The 19,421-nt window shown below is 25.1% G+C and overlaps 5 protein-coding genes across 5 annotated transcripts; 2 read left to right on the top strand and 3 right to left on the bottom strand.

Annotated features, from left to right (window-relative positions):
- Window positions 1-395: 395 nt before the first annotated feature.
- Window positions 396-3,674, top strand: MKS88_001151 (uncharacterized protein; the record flags this gene model as incomplete). Its single annotated transcript, XM_067219811.1, has 1 exon — window positions 396-3,674. One exon carries the CDS (start codon window positions 396-398, stop codon window positions 3,672-3,674), a length of 3,279 nt encoding a protein of 1,092 aa, XP_067075080.1.
- Window positions 3,675-4,214: 540 nt separating this feature from the next.
- MKS88_001150 (ras-related protein Rab-5A) lies at window positions 4,215-4,991 on the bottom strand (the record flags this gene model as incomplete). Its single annotated transcript, XM_067219810.1, has 1 exon — window positions 4,215-4,991. One exon carries the CDS (start codon window positions 4,989-4,991, stop codon window positions 4,215-4,217), a length of 777 nt encoding a protein of 258 aa, XP_067075079.1.
- Window positions 4,992-5,920: 929 nt separating this feature from the next.
- MKS88_001149 (ubiquinol-cytochrome-c reductase complex assembly factor 1) lies at window positions 5,921-7,769 on the bottom strand (the record flags this gene model as incomplete). The annotated part of the gene is made up of 6 exons (XM_067219809.1): window positions 5,921-5,994; window positions 6,085-6,155; window positions 6,290-6,418; window positions 6,647-6,720; window positions 6,826-7,132; window positions 7,546-7,769. The coding sequence occupies 6 exons, from the start codon at window positions 7,767-7,769 to the stop codon at window positions 5,921-5,923; spliced, it is 879 nt and encodes a 292-aa protein (XP_067075078.1).
- Window positions 7,770-8,492: 723 nt separating this feature from the next.
- Window positions 8,493-11,148, bottom strand: MKS88_001148 (beta-ketoacyl-ACP synthase III; the record flags this gene model as incomplete). The annotated part of the gene is made up of 8 exons (XM_067219808.1): window positions 8,493-8,585; window positions 8,760-8,828; window positions 8,958-9,338; window positions 9,509-9,627; window positions 9,769-9,904; window positions 10,195-10,326; window positions 10,745-10,836; window positions 11,001-11,148. The coding sequence occupies 8 exons, from the start codon at window positions 11,146-11,148 to the stop codon at window positions 8,493-8,495; spliced, it is 1,170 nt and encodes a 389-aa protein (XP_067075077.1).
- Window positions 11,149-13,015: 1,867 nt separating this feature from the next.
- Window positions 13,016-17,901, top strand: MKS88_001147 (GAF domain-related protein; the record flags this gene model as incomplete). The annotated part of the gene is made up of 2 exons (XM_067219806.1): window positions 13,016-13,868; window positions 13,964-17,901. The coding sequence occupies 2 exons, from the start codon at window positions 13,016-13,018 to the stop codon at window positions 17,899-17,901; spliced, it is 4,791 nt and encodes a 1,596-aa protein (XP_067075076.1).
- Window positions 17,902-19,421: the final 1,520 nt, after the last annotated feature.

Here is a 19,421-nt window from a genome sequence, read left to right as displayed (position 1 = left end):
TACACTGAAATTACAGAGAACACTGTACATCTGTTATATTTTACTACGTTTTTTTGCATTTATATGCATTATATACAGATTTAATAATTGTGTTAATTTTGCTTATTGGAATTCGTGTAAACGACTAAAAAAATTATATATATGAGCAATAAAAGGAAAAAAATATGAACGTAGTTTATATAATGAAAATGATCTATAAAACAAAAATAACATTATGTTTATACTGAAAAATATTATAAATTTTTATTTTTTTATTTTTTCAAGTAAAATAGCTATTATCAATTTGTTTTTAGAAAATGAACATCAAAAGAACGAAAAAAAAATAAATAAAAATATTGATGGAAAAGTCCCCCAACATATATTTGGTTTTATAAGGACTTACAGATGCTAACATTATGATTATTTTAAAGAAAACAAAAGTGCCATATGTAAATAAATGTTTATCTCATTTAAAATTCGTATATTCCAAATCAAATTTTGTTAGTGTAAAATTGAATTATAAAAATGTTAAAAAAAAGGAAGAAAACAGGAAAAACAACGTACAATCTATTTTTAATGGCAATTTAAATGTATATGATAGGTTAAGAATATTTAAAAACCTACTGAATGATAGAAGTAAAAAACGTGAAGGAATTAGTGGTCATGTAGTATATAAATACTTGTTAAATGAATACAAAAAATGTTTTAATTTTATAGATTTTAGTGATACAGTTCAAAGTATAAAAATACTTGATGAACTTGATAAAAATTTTAGTAATGGTTGTGATTTTCCTATAGTAGTAAAGAACATAGATAAAACTGTTTTAAGTAAAATAAATGAATTTGAATTTAGTGAAAAGGATCTAAATTTCCACAAGAGAGAATTGTTAGGTAAAATTTGCAACAAACTGATTAAATGTCTGCATGAAGTGAGTGGAAATGAATTAATTCATTTTATCGTTTATTTTTTTAGATGGAGCAAAAATGACAAAAATTTAATTCTTTTTTATAATTTCTATTTCAATTATGTTTTCAATAATTTATATCTTTTCGATTACGAAATTTACAAGGTTCTTTTCATATTAAACGCATATCTTATTAATAATGATTCGAACAGGGTTTTTGATAAATACACAATGGGGGAAAATGTATTTAATGTGTACTACTTTGTAAAATTAAAAAATCAGGAAAATTATGCTATTAAAATGAGCAAAGATGAAATTTTCAAGAAGTGTTATACGAAGTTGTCTGAAAACATAGATAAAATTGACAATAATAAGGTGTTAAACATTTTAAAGCTATATGTTGATAATTTAATTTTCAGTGTTAACTTAGAACATAAATTTATCGATAATCTTCATAAAAATTTAATAAATGAAAATATTGAATATCTTGTAAAATTGTTAAATATATATTGTACTATGATTAAGAAAAAGAAATATGATACTGCTTTATTAGTTTCCAAATTAAAAGAATTGATTTTATGCATTTTCCAAGTTTTAAGAGAAGAAAAAAACAAGAAAAAGGTTCTACGTGATGTTCATTATAGCATATTATTAAGTTCCTTAAATGATAAAAGTATATTAAATAAAGTGGTGGACAGCAACTTCGTTTTATTTTATGAGTATTTGTTAAAAACTTTAATAGATATAAAATTTGTAAAACTTCATTCTCTATCCATTGCTCTCGTTTCTATAAAAAATATTTATTTTACTTTATTAAAAAATAAATATCATACAAATAATGTATTATTTTCGGTTACTATGAAATTCAGCTTAAGTATGTCAAATAATTTCCTAGAGAGATGCATATATACAAAAAATAAAGGTGCAACATATGTTGTTTCAAGTGATATTACATCAAATAATGTATGTATGGAAAATATGAAGGAAATAATAATAAATAGAAGTGAATATTATTTTTATAAAATAGAAAATTATTTTGATTTCATTTTTAAATTAAAACCTAGTGATTTGTTATCTATTAAAATTCTGTCTAGCTCTTTTATAAAAATAAATAAAGTGTATAATTCGTATGATTTTTATTTATTGTTCAATAATATTTCATGTATTTTGTACTATTTTATGGTAAATAAGAAAACGATTAGAAGGTTTAATGATATATATATATATATTTTAAATGATCTTTCTTTTGTTTATAAAAATATAAGAAGTATAGGTACAAAGAAGGATTTAATCTTAAGTAATATTAGAGAGTTGATATGTCAAAATATTATAAAAGTCAGTAATCTTTATATTAGAGATCTTCATGAAGAAAATAACTTCCAGAGAGATCAGTATGTGTGTTCTTTAATTTTTTTGAATAATATATTTTTTGAAAGAATTGTTCTTTTTGATTATGCAAGGAATATATGGTGTCATGTGTATAAAGCATATAATTATTTTAAGCGTAATACAATGTTTAATGAAGATATAATTTCTTTACTTCTTTTAAGTTGTTCTAAATTTCAATTTTTTATAGAAAATAATTCAAATAGCAGATATTATAGGAAGGAACTGATGGATATAAAGTATAGGATCATTGATGATTTAACTAAAAATTATTTAAGTACATATAAATATATCTCTTTAGATAATTTGTCAAAAGTTTTAATATCATTATCGAATTCCAAATTCAGATATGAAATTAATGAAGTTTTACTATTAAAAAGTTTGAAAAATGAAATTATAAAAGTTCAGGGAGAAAAAAAAGGCTATTATGAATATAGCTGCATATCAAGTTTCACTAATTCAAATAAAAAGTTGGAAGAAAATAATACTAAATATATGAAGCATAGCCTATTTATAAATATGAGTAAAATTATAGAATGCTTAATAAAGTTAGATATATTTTTATATTTAAAAAAAAGAAGCACGTATTTATATTTATATAAGAAAGCATTTTGCAATATACATTTGAAAGAAAATATACTTAAAAAATTGCTGTACATAGCTAATAACTTGTATATATATCATATATATGCCTATGTATGTGTAATGTTGGAAAAATCATTAGGAGAAAAATACAAAAATTTTTCATATAATTTTAATAAAAATGTAGAAAATAAGGTGTTCGAAAAAATTATATGTTATATATCGGAAGATGATTATATTGAAATTTCAAATACCCTCTTTATGTTATATTATGATTATTTATTAACTTTAAATTGTGAAAAACACAAAAATGTGTTAAGCCCTAGTCGAATACGTGACACCTATTTTGCTAAAATAGAGCATGTGGGCAATAAAAAAATTGATACATTATTATTAGACAATAATAGATGCATTGAGGGAAATAATTTTAAAACAGTTACTACTACATATAATGTGAGTACTGAAAACACTGTAAATAATATTATTAACGTAGGGGCTATAAGTAATTATTATCAGAAGAGTACAAATAAGGATAATCTAAAAAAGAAGAGGGATGACGTTGATATTTTTATAGGTGATATAATAAACATATTTGAATTTTTAAAGATAGATAAAAAAAAATTAATATTATTTCAACTTTATTTATATCTTACTACCATCACAAAATTTAAAAAATCTAATACATCATCGTCAGCATTTCACATAGAAGTGTTTAATATTTTAAAGAACATGAATTTAAGGTACTTGCTATGCCTACAAAATGTTCAAATTAAAAATGAGGAAGGTGCCTTTTTGTATACAGTCGATATAGTACTGCTGTGAGTAAATATGTGAAGAAAAATATAATTATTTTAACCTAGTATGTTATTTAATTTGTTTATACTTACATATACTTATATATTTATAAAGTATAAAAAGACAGTTTCGGTATATTAATGATATCAAAGTATATAAAAATATTTATATATTCAAAATAGTATAAAAAAATTCTTGTGCAAAAAAAAAAAAAAACTGTGTTCAAATGTATCTAAATATATGAAGCATTTTATAATGTGTATATATATATAAATTATATAAGTGTGCATATATATGTATATTATATATATAAATACACGTAAAACATGAATTGCGTATTATGCAGTGTAGAACGACATTAATTCTGTGTTTTATTTTAATTAAATAAATTTTTTAAATTAAAAAAAAAAAAAAAAAATGAACTAATCTACTGTTTTATACAAATTAATAAATAAAGGAAAAAAAGAAAATATAAAATTTTCTCTAAACAATTGCAAACTAGTTATTACACACACGTACAAAATGTATATATATATATATATATATACATACATACATATAAAACAATTAGCAGCAGTTTTTTTTTGGGTATTTTTCACTATCAAGGTTTATTAAGTTGTTATTTATTGTTTTACTGTCTAAGGTGTTATTATTATTTATAATATTCTTATATATTTCTTCCGCAAGCATATAGAAAATATTTTTTATGTTAGCTCCAGTTTTGGCGCTTGTTTGAATAAAAAGTAAATTATTTTCTTGAGCATATTTTTGCACTTCTAACATATCCACTTGAAATTTATTTTTATCTATTTTATTAGCAACTAAAATTATAATATAATTACTACTAATTTTTAACTGATTTACCCACGTTTTAGCTCTATCTAAACTATTCGAATTACTAATATCAAAAACCACTATGGCGCATGTTGCGCCCCTATAGTACAAAGGAACAATACTCGCGTATCTTTCTTGTCCCGCTGTATCCCAAATATCAAATTTTATATTATATAAACTTTCGTTATTTTTTAAATTTTCTTCATTGAACGTAAATCTGTCATTATTGTTAGTACTACTATTACTATTACTATTACTGTTACTATTGCTATTATTATTATTACTATTACTATTACTTTTTGTGTTTATATTATTATTATTGTTACTACCACTATTATAACTTTTCCCTTTTAAGTCATTTATATTAACGACAAATGTGCAAAAAGAGGCACCTATGGTTGTGTTTGTGTTATCATGGAACGTATCTTTTGTTAAACGTAAAACTATGCTTGATTTACCTACTGATGATTCTCCTAGCAACACGGTTTTGTAACTACTCTTCTTTTCCATTTTTCATTTTTAAACTAAAACATTATTTATAAACGCTGAAAAAAAGATCGAGAAAGGAGTAACACAAAAAAAAAAAAAAAAAAAAAAAAAACAGTAAGATAAAATGCAAAGTTCCGATATATTATATCATGTAGTGATGATATATAACATTAAAACTACTTTAAAACACAAAAGAATTAAAAAAAATGTTAACGAATATAAAATTTATATATCCTTCCAAAGTTGCCAAAAAAAAAAAAAAAAAAAAAAGGAAAAAATGTAAAAATAACGTGAATAATGCTGAGGTTGAAAAGTGTTCTACTTTTATATATTTAAAAAAGAAAAGAAAAAGGCAAATAAAAAAAGTGAAAAAAAATATGAAGAAAACAAAGGAAAAAAAAAAAAATTAAAATACAAATTATCGTTTTTTTACACTTACATAAAACTACCATTTAAATGATGAAAAGAATAAAATGAAAAAAATTATAATCGAAGTAAAAATGCTATTTGTACTAAAACAAAAAAAAAAAAAAAAAAAAAAAAAATACACATTTTTAAAAAAATAAATGTATATTTTAAAACTTACTATTTTTTTAAATATACATGTACAATTGTTAAAAAAAAAAAAAAAAAGTGCAGTTTACAAAAAAATAAATTTTTTAAATGTGAAAAGATAAAAATATATCACTAAAATTTCTGATTGTTTTACTTTATTTTGTTATATTGTATTTTTCTCATTAAGGATAATTCCAAATTTTTTTTTAGGTATTTTCATGTTTAAAAATTAATAATAATAATAACTGAACGATTGATGCGTAATACCAAACACATATTTAATATGGAAAAAATGTGTGTTCCATTATTTAAAAAAATATATATTGAATACACATAAATGAATAGAAGGAAAATTGTTGGGTTATATTAAATTATATTATATGTATTTTTTTTTCCTAATAATTCCTTGGTAATAATTTTTTCCCATCATCATATGGAAGATATTTGCTTTTTTCCTTAGGACGGTAGCCTGAAACATTGTCGCAAAAAAAAAAAAAAAAAAAAAAAAGTTATATGTTTAGTTGTATATCTAAGATTATGAAATTCTGCTTTGTATTACCTCCATATGATATCTGTTGGCATAAGGAGGGTAAGCGACGATTTGATTTTTTTTGGTTGTAAAAATCAGCCCTATTAAAAAAAAAAAAAAAAAAATTCAAGATAATATTTTTTCCTGAAACACATGTATTTTAATTGTATATATGATTATATACCAAACAGTAGAAATATGTTAATGATAAATTATATTATAAAAAAATACGAACCATATAAAATATGCCTGTAAAAAATGGTCACTAGGAAAATTAAAAATATGCCTCATTTGGAATACACTATATTTACTCAACTCTGTGACTATGTCCCCTCCTTTCTTTACTTTTCTTTCATATAAGTGCCTGCGAAAAAATAAGGGGTGCCGTTATCATCATTTTGTTTTACATTACATGTATGTACATACATGCATATATATATATATACATACATGCATATATATATACATACATATATATATACATACATACATATATATATACATACATATATATATACATACATACATATATATATATATACATACATACATACATATATATAAAATATATTCACGATTTAAGTAAATTAACTCCCATAATATGTCTTTTAAGTGTGCGGGGAATATTTCCACATTTGTAGCTGCTTCATCTAAGGATACTAAAAACTAAATTCAAAAAACGGTAAATTAATACAAGTTATATATTTGAAAATGGGTAAAATATGATTAATATAACAAATGGGTGGAGAAAAAAAAAAAATAATAACATACCCCAAAGGCATATTCTTGACAATTTAAAAGCTCCGCGTTAAAAGAATATTCTGGTACATTTTTTAGAAGCATCCAATCTCGCACAATTCTCCAGGTAATATCAAAAATATAAGTATTTATTATTTCTCCTTGGTAATTTTCATGTCTTAATCTTTTGTTAATTATCCATAGATGTAGAATATAAAAATACATTTTCATGTTAAAAGATTCATCAATATGAAACATTTTTAATATTTCTTCATTTTCCAATCTTTCAATAATTAGATGAACTAATCTCCATGCACATTCTCCATATTCGGTATGTTTTCTAAGATTTTATAAGAAAAAAAATATATAAGAAAAAAATATGAAAAAAATATGAAAAAAATAAGAAAATAATTAAAAAGATAGAAAGATAAAGGGATAAAAAGAAGTAATCATATAAGGAAAAAAAGATAAACAGACAAACATACTGTTCGCTCATTTCCATTTTTTCCATTTTTGAAATCCACTCAATTATAAGTGTGTCATTACAACAGGGGCATTCTTTCACATAGACATTTTTACTCTTACGGTTTCATAAAAATATGCAGGCAATAACAATATGTGCGCTTGTTTTTCTGCTTGCGCATTTTTCGGTATATTTAACTAAATAAATAAGGTACATGTATATGTACATGTATGTGTACGTAAATATATATATAAATATATCCAGTGCACATGAACATAATTCAGCCTTACAAGAATACTCTGTAAATAAAGGAACTTATTATGGAACGGTCACACTGAGGTATGGGTACAGCATATTTTGAGGATTCTCGAATGCTAATTTTTGTATTTTTGTCTTCATATAATGTTTTACTTTCTGCAATTTTTAAATTATCATAAACTTTTACTTCATTTGTAAAATATCGAAATATCAAGTATCTTCTATTTAGTAATAATACTCTAATTTTATTCCACATCACAAAGGAGTAAAGAAAAAAAAAAAAAAAAAATTATAAAAAGAACGTGAAAATGAGAAAATTCACAAATTAAAAAAAACTCTGATATTTCTTTTCAATATTCCATAGACTCGTCTCCTTTTTGCTTTTATCTGTTTTAATTTTCTTTGGGTAAACATGAGTTCATCTATGTACATACGAGCATACATTAGTACATACATAATTACATACGTACTATATATATATATATATATATATATATATATATATATGGATGTACATATATTTAATTGTTTGTTTATTAATTCCCAATATATTTTGAGGTTTATAAGAATAAGGTTCCCTTTATTTTACAAAGAATGAAATATGTATACATAAATTTGTGAAATGTGAAATAAATAGATATTATATGAAAAAAACAAAATATTTGTAATATTACAAACTACGTAAAAATTGTAGTTAAAATGAATTGTGACAAAATATTACCAAATGATACAATAAAATATAAAAAAAAAAAAAAAAAAAAAAATTAAATGAAAAAAATAAGATTTTTGAATAATCGAACCATTCACTAATTTTTTATTATCTGTGCGTGTTTAAATTATTATCAACTACTCTAAATAATTTTTTAAAAATAATTGTAAACACACAAAAACAACATAATTCAAACTTATCCAGAAAAAAATATTTTTTTAAAAGTTGTAAAAAATCTAGTGTTTTTGACCGAATTTTTTTTTTTTTTAATTAATATTTAAATATAACGCATCCATAAGACATCCCAGCTCCAAAGCCACACATGCAAATGATGTCATTCCTTTTTATTTTTCCTTTATGTATCTGTGAAAAGGGGAAAAAATAATATAAATATAATCAAAGTTATGAATAATGTTATAATGAACGTGTTAAGTTAGGGTTATGAACAATTTGATAGATTTTTTACTTTATATTTATACATACTATTAATAAGCTCTTTTTTTTTTTTTTTCTTTTTTTTTTGTCGCATATTTTTACATTTTCTGAGAAACACAAAGGTATTGAAGCTGCAGAAGTGTTCGCATGTTCATCTAGATTTACTAAAACCTGTTCAGGAAAAAAAAAAAAAAAAGTAATTTTAAAATATAGCAATAATGATAATAAGGAAAAACAAAAGAACAGTAATGTATATGTTTATATATTTATATATCCATATGGTTTGGAACAAATGTGTACTTTTGATAAAGGTATGTTTAAATTTTTTGCCACAGTTTCTATAATTCTTATATTAGCTTGGTGGAAAATAAAATAATCTATATCTTCCATTTTTATATTGGAATCTTGCGCAATTTTTTGTAAAATTTTAGGTATATGGCTTATGGTATATTTGAATACTTCCTTCCCATTCATATTTAATTTTCCATACTTATTTGCATTAGGACTGTCTAAGCTATATTTATCATATTCAAAATTTATAGTTAATAGATCATTTAATTCACTATTCGATCCAAGGTAATAATTAAAAATTTTATTTTCTTCATTGGGGTCTGTTCTTTGCAATACAACAGCACCTACAAAGAATAAGACACAGTTATGTAATTTCGCGTCATTGAAGTGCTAAAAATGTTAAAAAAAAAAAAGGCAAAAAAAGAATGAGAGTAACAAGTGCTTCACAAAATAACAGCTTTATAGTAGCGGACTATGTAATCTTTGGTATGGGGAAAATAGTTGATTTATGACAAAATAATGGTGCGCTTTTTATTTTGATATAAATTGTATATATATACATAACCTGCACCATCACCAAACAAGACACAAGTGTTACGATCTCTCCAGTCAACAAAGTTGCTCAGTGCATCACTGCCAATTATGAGAATATTTTTATATCTGGGCAAAAAGTTATATGCTGAAAATTTTGAACAAAATAGGGAAAAAAAAATGGTACAGGCAAAAAAAAAAAAAAAAATTCCCAGCTAGCCAAATTATTGTTTTCATATGTATACATATATATATAAGCGCGCACACACATGTAGTGGAAAGAAAAAACCTGTAGCAAAGGCAAAAACAAATCCTGTACAAGCAGCTGTTAAATCCATATTAACACTATTTTTACACCCAAGTTTGTTGCTAATATTGTTTGCATCACCAAATAAATTTTGAGGTGTAGAAGATGCATTGATAATCTGAGAATAAAGACATATAAATTTGTTCAGGTAGTTATTTTCAAATATATTTTTTTTTTTTATAAATTGCAGAAAAGACATAAAAAGGAAAAAAAAAAAAAAAAAAATAGAAAAAGGGGTGCGTTTTAAAATATAGTGAACTAATTGTTTTTATAATAAAACAGAGATCCTCACTGAAAATAAATTATATTTACGAAGTGAAAAAACTCATTTATATATATATATATATATATATATGTACGTATGTATGTATGTATAAAATAAATAAATATCTTTTTATATATTCTTACCATATCTACATTTAGGGGGTTTAATGCACAACTTTTAAAAGCCTCATTAGCGCTTTCTATTTGTAGCATTGATATATTTTCATTTTTTTTTAGTATCCTCCTTTTTTTTATTCCTGTTCTACTTGTTATCCACTGCAAAATATGTGCACATATATATATGTGTGCATTTGTAAACATGAAGAATAGCCAACTTTTAAATCTGATTTTATAAACATTTGTTATGAACAGTGCAGGTTTCAAATTTTCGCGCAGATCTTTCTGTTATATATTTTTATCATTTTGTAATTTTATCATTTTGTAATTTTATCATTTTATAATTTTATAATTTTATCATTTTATCATTTTATAATTTTATCATTTTATAATTTTATCATTTTATCATTTTATAATTTTATCATTTTATCATTTTATAATTTTATCATTTTATAATTTTATCATTTTATCATTTTATAATTTTATCATTTTTTTATTTTGTTTTATTTTATTGTTTATTTCCTTTTTATCTTTTTTGAGTATGAAAAGCAAAATGAAAAAGACGCATAAATATTACTTCATCACTTGTGTCAACATATTTTCTTAATTCGTCATTATCAATTTCATTTGATGGGTAAGAATGACCATATCCTATTATCTTACCTCCAACTAATGTGGGGAAAAAGAAGGAATATTATAAATATATGTATAAATATAAATAAATAAATATATATATATATATGCATACATTCAAGTCCTTACTCATAAGTAGGCATATATTGTAACATCTCCCACATTCTGTCTATGCAATTTTGTTTTTGTTTATATCTTACTTTTCCCTCCTGTGGCGCGTAATTTTGTTGTATGTTGTATATTATGAACATTATTTATAAAGGTATATTTATTATTTTTATTTATTTCTAATGTAGAAAAAAAGGCACCATGATGAACAAACAAAAATATAACAATGTAAAGAAGCATTTTTTTTTCTTTTTCGTTGTGTATATATGTGCGGTTATATATGTTTTTTAACAGTTCTTGAAAAAAATATAAAAAAAAAAAGAAAAAATACATATATATATGTATATATTACTGTTATATCTGTGTTTTTAAAAGAACATGAAAACGAGAGAAGAGTAGGAAATGTACATGTTCGCATATAGTACATTTTCCTTAATATGTGTTTTTTAATTGACAGTTGTTCGTAAATTTAAAAATGTGTTTATTATTTCCAATTTTATTTAAAAAATAAAATGCAATAAAAGTGGCTGCAATTACGGATAATAGAGTTCAACATGTGTGCGGTCAACATAATGATCTGTTGCCTTTTGTTTTAATTTTTTTTTTATTTTGTTTTAATTTTTTTTTTATTTTGTTTTAATTTTTGTTTTAATTTTGTTTTAATTTTGCTTTAATTTTGCTTTAATTTGACTTTAATTTTGCTTTAATTTTGCTTTAATTTTGCTTTAATCTTGCTTTAATTTTGCTTTAATTTTATTTTAATTTTGTTTCATCTCTGTTATGATTTTTTTTTTTTTTTTTTTTGAAATCTATTTAGTATTTCACAGTATCTTTTAATGTGTAAGTTGTATGGGTTAAAAAAAAAAAAAAAAGCAAGATTATTTAGTTGTCAGTGTTAATATATATACAAGCATATATGTATAAATGCATGAGAGTATAACCAAAATTAGGTTATTCTTTGTCCAAATAATAATCCATTTTAATTACCTATACATATTCATAATGTTCAAAAAAAAAAAAAAAAAAAAGGGAACTGTAGAAATTTTTTTAGTTTACGAAATAAAAAGTACTAGTTAAAGATGTTCATTTTGCTGTAAACAGTTTTTTCTATATAGCACAAAAAAATTAAAAAGGGTATATTCCTTCATAAATTAGGCATAAACAATGAAACTACCTTTTCCCTTTAATTCTATATTACGTAAAAATAAATTTTTAGCAGTAAAATATGATAATTTGTTGAATTTATCAAAAGCATAAAAGGAAAAATACCTGTATCCTAATATATAAAGCATATATGACGTCACGCGTTCTGAGAAAAAGGGTTATATGTTATCAAAAAATTATATTACACGATGAAATAATTATTACATACAATGTGAAGCTAGTTACGCTTGTAAAAGGTGCTATGTATATTTGTGACAAGAGGACCAGGAGACGAAAATGAAAGTTCAAATATTTTTTTTGCAAAAAAAAAAAAATATATATATATGTATATGTATGTATATGTATCCATAACAATAAAGCAAAAAATAAAAAAAAAAAAAAAAAAAAAACATTTCTCATTATTTTTTTATATTTTTGTTTTTTTGTTTTTATATTTTTATATTTTTTAGTTTTTATGTTTTTCAGTTTTTATGTTTTTCAGTTTTTATGTTTTTCAGTTTTTATGTTTTTCAGTTTTTATGTTTTTCAGTTTTTATGTTTTTTAGTTCTTATATTTTTTAGTTTTTTAGTTTTTTAGTTTTTTAGTTTTTATGTTTTTATGTTTTTTTGTTTCCCTTTGTTAAAAATATGTGTATGTTACCCCATTTACAATGTGTTAAAGAGGGAGTTAGAAAAATTAAGGATTTGGGTAAAGGCAAAGAAATATTGATACGTTTTATCGTGTATGCCTGAGAAAATAAATGTATATATGGAATTATGTTTGATTTAAGTGTAAAAAATAGGAAAACAAAAGAAGAGAGATTATATTAATTTTATGAACATATCGAAAGAGGAAGCATTTTTTAATATAATGCAAATATAATGTTATTAGAAACTATTTTATACTTGTTCTCCTTTAAAGGAAGAGAACTGTATATATATAAATTTCTTTTTTTTTTAAATTATGAATGAAAGAATATTAAAGAATATTTGGAGATGTGAATCATCATGTCTATTAAGCAAAAAAAATTTGAACTTGAATTTATTTACCTCTTTAAAAATATCATATTGTACTAATTTACTACACGAAAGAAAAAGTAGCATTGTATGTATTAGCAGTGTTAGTGGTGTGAGAAGAGTCGGGAGCACAAAGCCGCACAACATAGTACACATGAACAATGAAAAGAGCAAATGCCCAAAAGAAAGTTGTAAAGTTGGAAATTACGACTTGAAAATCGGCACTACTTACGAAACATGCTGTCTTAAGGGGAAGTTCTGTTCATTTCATTTTGATAAAGATACTCATGTTTTACACGCAGAGAAGAATACTACCAGTAATAGTAGCAATAACAATAGTACCAGTTGCAATAGTACCAGTTGCAATAGTACCAGTTGTAATAGTACCAGTTGCAATAGTACCAGTTGTAATAGTACCAGTTGTAACAGTACCAGTTGTAATAGTACCAGTTGTAATAGTACCAGTGATAATAATAATTTTAGTACCTCGTTTAACAGACGGCGCGTGAGTTATTACTCAACATTTACAAATGACGATGGTGCAGGGGAAAGATTAAAGGATGGGGAGCGAGATTTCCAAAAAGAAAAAAAGAATGTTGGTTATGGTAGCATAATTAGTGGTAGCGTATTTAATGGTAGTTTAAATGAGGGTAGTTATGAAATGGAAGGAAAAAATAATCCAGGGGAAACTATTAAAAGAGAGGAAGGTACACAAGTTGGTATGTCTGAAAAAGAAAAGGAAGACATAATGTATCTTTACAACAATTCAAATAAGGAAAAATCGAATAACGAACGAGACAGTAGGGCGGAAAAAAAAAAAAAAAAAAAAAAAATAATAATAATAATGATAATAATAAGGACACAATAAGTAGTGACCACTTCCAGAGGGAAGAAGCTACCAGTCGTAGAGAAAGTAACGAAGGAATAATATCCAGGGAAGAAACTATAAATAATGAACGTGTATACAATGAATCGGAAAATTTGAATGACGGAAATGGGGAACAACAAAAGAGGGATGATAACGACAGGAGCAATGAAGAGGGAGATGGAATAAAGGATGAGATGAAGAGAAAGAATGGAGAGTTGAAGGGAAAAGATGACGAGTTGAAGGGAAAAGATGACGAGTTGAAGGGAAAAGATGACGAGTTGAAGGGAAAAGATGACGAGTTGGAGGGAAAAGATGACGAGTTGAAGGGAAAGAATATCGAGATAAAAAAAGTGCTAAATATTATATTTTGTTCATCTATTCCTATGATAGGATTTGGTTTTGTAGATCAGTTTATTATGATTCGTTTAGGTGATATGTTTGATGCATCCATTGGTGTATCATTTGGTATTTCTACTCTGTGTGCAGCATCTATAGGTCAACTTTGCAGTGATACGTTTGGAATATTTTTTGGTTGTTTTATAAATTATTTACTTCAGAAATATAAGGTTATACAGCCTACAAAATTTGATATAAAAAATAAAGTATATCAATATTATACGTTAATAGGGTCAGTTTTAGGAATATTACTTGGTTGCTCACTTGGTATGTTACAACTTATATTTATTGATACTACTAAAAGTGAACGGATGAAAAAAAAGAAAGAGCTCGATTTCATTTTTCAAATGGTTATGTGTGATTGTTCTAATATATTAAATTGTGAAACGTCTACTTTATTTTTATATGATAAAGCAAAAAATGAATTATGGAGTAAAGCTATTCATGGTAGGAAAAATATTATAAAAATTTCAGCTAATAGTAATGAGAAAAGTTTCAATCTATGGGTTCTCCGAAATAAAGAAATTATTAATTGTAAGGATGTACTAAATAATGAATTATACAATCCTGCACATGATGAAAAATTTAATTTTAAAACAAGAACAATTTTAGCTGCACCTATTTTAGACAGAAACAATGAAGTAGTTGGTGTACTTATGTTTTTAAATAAATTAAGGTCTCATGGTGGTTATTTTACTACAAATGATGAGAAATTAGCTGAAATGATGAGTAAACATATTTCCATCTTTATGGAAAAGTTTAATTATATCAGTGAGGGGGATAAAAAAATGATTATTTTTGATAAAGAGAAGGGTAATTCGCAAGAGGGGGAGGGAGAAGAGGAAGAGGAAGAGGAGGAGGAGGAGGAGGAAGATGAAGCAACAGAAAGAGACGAAACAGACGAAGAAGACAAAGTAGACGTAGCAATGGAAGGAGAGAAATCAAACAGGGGAAAGAAGAAATCTGAACGACGTAATACTAAATTTAACATGCTAGTGGAAAAAAGTGTAGACGATGTAGTAGAAAGTGTAGCAAACGACACAGCAAAAAATGGAATAGTAAGTGATGAGGAATATGTGAAAAGAAAAAGATTAGAAAACAAAAAAAAAGAGGTAAAAAAAAGAAAAAGGGACAAAGATAAAATAAGCCATTATAGTATTTCACAAATAAACGAGGATGATGATGATGATAAGATTTTCGACGAAGGAAATGAAAATGATAACGGTAAACAGTTTGATGAGGAAGACGATGTATATGATGATGAAGATTACGACGACGATGACGATGAGGAGGAGGAGGAGGAGGAGAGGCAAGAACAGGAGCGGGAGAAGAAACAGGAACATGACCATGATCATCATCAGCGGGAGCACGAAGATGAGGGAAAAACGATATACGAAAGTGAGAAAAAAAACGAAAAGAAATTTGCGGAAAATGGGGATAGCGAGTACATATTAAGGCAACCAAGGGAAGAGGAAATGAAGAGAAGCAAAGAAATTGGAAAATTAGATGCGGGAAAACGTGGCTCATCAGATGGGACGACATATGGGGAAGCAAATTGGACAATACGTGGGAAAGAAAAAATACTGAACAAGTCAGTCCAAGAAGAAAACATTGAACATAAAGCAGTCGAAGAGCAAAAACAGGCAGGAAAAAATGATGAGGAAATGTCTAATTACATGTTAGTGGAAAATTACTTCAATGATAGCAGTTATTATAATGATAACAAATCGAGCGAATGTAACGAGAAAAGCAATTCCTTTGGTGTCAGTAACAAATACATGAATTGGGGAAATTTCATAAATAACAAAAAGGGAACAATCACGCCAAAGGATATAGTAGAGTCTAACGGAGTAGCAAAGTTTAACGGAGTAATCAAGTCTAATGGCGTACTAAATTCTAATGGAGTATTAAATTCTAGTGGAGTATTAAATTCTAGTGGTATAGTTCAGTCTGATGGGGAAAACAAGGGAGACAACGTACCCATCCTGAATATCAATAGTAATCTAAGTGATGATTTGTTGAAAGAGGTGAAATGTTTAGAATCAGACTACGAATCAAAGAAAGAAGCGTTTGTACTGAAAAATACACCAAGGAACGCTGGATCCATCAGTGCTGCATCTTCAAATAGAAATGGGATTGCTAATAGAAGTAAAGATAACGAACATTTAATGGAGCAGGATAGATATATGCATTTGAGTCATACTTCACGCCATATGGGGCGTAGTAATAGTACTGCTAACATTTACCGGGAAGAGGAAAAGCATGGACCTTCTAAATTTTCAAATGTCAAAATATATGATATTAATAAGTACAATGAATGTTTTAATTCTTATTTAGTAAGTATCATTCAAAATATAGATGAGTTTTTTATTAATGTAAAGAAAAGGAGCTACGTATTTTATTTAAAGAATTATGAAGAGAAAATAAATTTGTCTAAAAAATGGAAAATATGTAGTGGTCTTGGTAGCATTTTTAATGGAAGAAATAGTTTTGAAAGTAATGTATGGAACCAAAATAATGTACATGAAAGGGGGTGCGTAGAGACGTATAGAAGAACTGATGATGGTTGCGGTATGGATGGGGTTAATATTGAAGTTGGGGGTATCGATGATAATTACATGAACGTGGTAAGGGGGAGTAAAGAGAACAATAATGTAAATGAGAGGGAAGGGAAAAACGAAAAAAAGGACGAGCAGAATTACAACTACAATTTAAATGTTTTTCTGAACGAAGGTGTGCAAAGTGTACACATAAATTGTGCGCTTGGAATTATTAACAGGATTAACAAAGAAGTGATTAAGATATACTTGAAAAATTTGGAACATGTGGAAAAATTATTATTTAAAAAAAAAATAATAATGTTAGATAATGTTATAAAAGTACATAATATTAGCCCTTTTAATGAAAAAACATTTTCTTACATAAATTTTGGAAGAGTCTTTAATTATGTATCATCTCAAAAAAAAATGGACATAAGAAATTTTAAAATGGTAAAAAATATATACAAATATAATGTATATAAAATATTTAGTAACCATTATAAATATTTTATAATAAAGAAAAAAAAAAAATTAAAGAAATTTTGTTATACCATTAAATATTTTGATATATATAAATTGTGTCATTTCTGGTTTACTATATATTGTCAAAATGAACTGAAAAAATTATTTTACAAAAACCTGAATTTTATTGTTAATTTACACAATTCACGAATAATAGATTTTAAATTAATTAACAATTATATATTAAATAAAATTTACGAAAATGCAGCCGTTAGTTTTATTACTCCAAGTACATGTTGTAACATCAGGACGATTGATTTTTTCTTTAGAGATGATTTGTATCTTTGTAATAAAACGACAATGAACCATATTATTTACAAATATTTCATATTTTACTATTGTAAAAAAAAATTAAAAAAAAAAAGATTTAATTATTATAATTACAACTATCAAGATTTATATATAGCCCAAAATTTTTTTGGACAAAATACACACACGAAAAAGGTACCCAAGATATTACAAGACGATTTGGGAAAGAAGAGTGAAATTATTACAGTAGACAGGTAGAGACGTATTAAAGCATAAAAAGGGAGGGGAGGAAAAAAAAAAAAAAAAAAAAAACACACCATAAATTGGGCTCTCAGAAATATACTAATATATTTGTTCCATTAGTCCCCCTAATATACTAGTTATAGAATTGGCAAGAGTTGTATTTCTATCACTTAAGGGGAATATCGCTTTACGTTTTTCTGCACAAATGTTAATACGTCATTTTCCCCAATTTTTCTTAACAGTTCATAATTTTTCCCAGTTTTTTTTTAACAGTTCATAAAATTTCTCAGTTTTTCTTAACGGTTCACATTTTTTCCCAATTTTTCTTAGCGGTTCATAATTTTTCCCAGTATTTCGTAACAGTTCATAATTTTTCCCAATATCTCTTAATATTTTTTTTTCTCCCCCCCCGTCCTATTTTTTACGCCCGTTCGATGGAAGTTTTTTATTTTTAGCAGTTTTCGTTTAATGGCAAAAAATGATTTGTGCCTGTTTATTCGTACGAAGTGCACTCGGGGGTCCTTTATATGTATATATTAATGCTCGTGGATATTTTCTCCTTCTTTTCATCCACAAATCAGGAGAACTCTCATTTTCCCAATTTGAAAAAGAAAAAAAAAAAAAATTTGTTTATATACTTATGTTCTTATGTCTCTTAAGTTTATTTTGTTTATGTCGATATATTTATGATTCTCACATACTATTTTTCATTTTTGTTTTGCAATTTTTCCGTGATATGATTATTTTATATTTTTGTAAATTAATATATGTAAACGCGTAAATTTTGTGCAATTACATATGCAACTTCATTCTTTTAAATTTAAGTTAGTCTTTTTTTTTTTTTTTTATGCTACAAGAAATATGCCTTTACATTTACCATATTTATATAAAACATGTTGTATCGCACCTTGTCTCATTTCTATGTTACATAATTCCATTTTTTTTTGTTTTTTTTTTGTTGTTAATTTTCCCAATTTTTCGTCATTGTACATTGTTTGACATGTGTGATACCCTATATCATAATTTCGTTTTATTTAACTGTTCTTTTTTTTTTTTTTTTTTTTTCATTTTCTGCATTTATTTAAAATTCTTTAAACGTATACTAAATTGAAGAAGATGCGTTTTATGTGTATAAGTATAAGTATATATATATATACATACACATACGCGTGTGTGTATCCTCTTTTTTTTTTTTTTTTTATGTTTAATGTCTTTTTCAAAATTTCAGATGTTGTACATGTAAGAAGAATGCACAAATAGTAAGAACGGAAAGGGAAACTTTATTTTAAGAATATTTTTTTTTTCAGTTTTGTCTGTTCTTAATGTTCTTCATGTTTTTGCTGCTCCTTCCGTTATTACCTTTTTTGCGGTTACTGTTCTGTCCTTTCTTTCATTCAATCTTTCATTTTTTTTTTTTTTTTTTAAATAATTTAGAAATATATCTGTTTTAGCCATTTAAACGATGTGCAATTTTAAGCCTCAAAAAGGCGGAAGAAAAAAAAAAAAAAAAAAAAAAAAAAAAAAAGCATTTCCGA

This window comes from Plasmodium brasilianum, chromosome 4 (genome assembly GCF_023973825.1).
Source record: "Plasmodium brasilianum strain Bolivian I chromosome 4, whole genome shotgun sequence".
Classification (NCBI taxonomy): Eukaryota; Apicomplexa; class Aconoidasida; order Haemosporida; family Plasmodiidae; genus Plasmodium; species Plasmodium brasilianum.
This window is presented reverse-complemented; position numbering and strand designations above follow the sequence as displayed.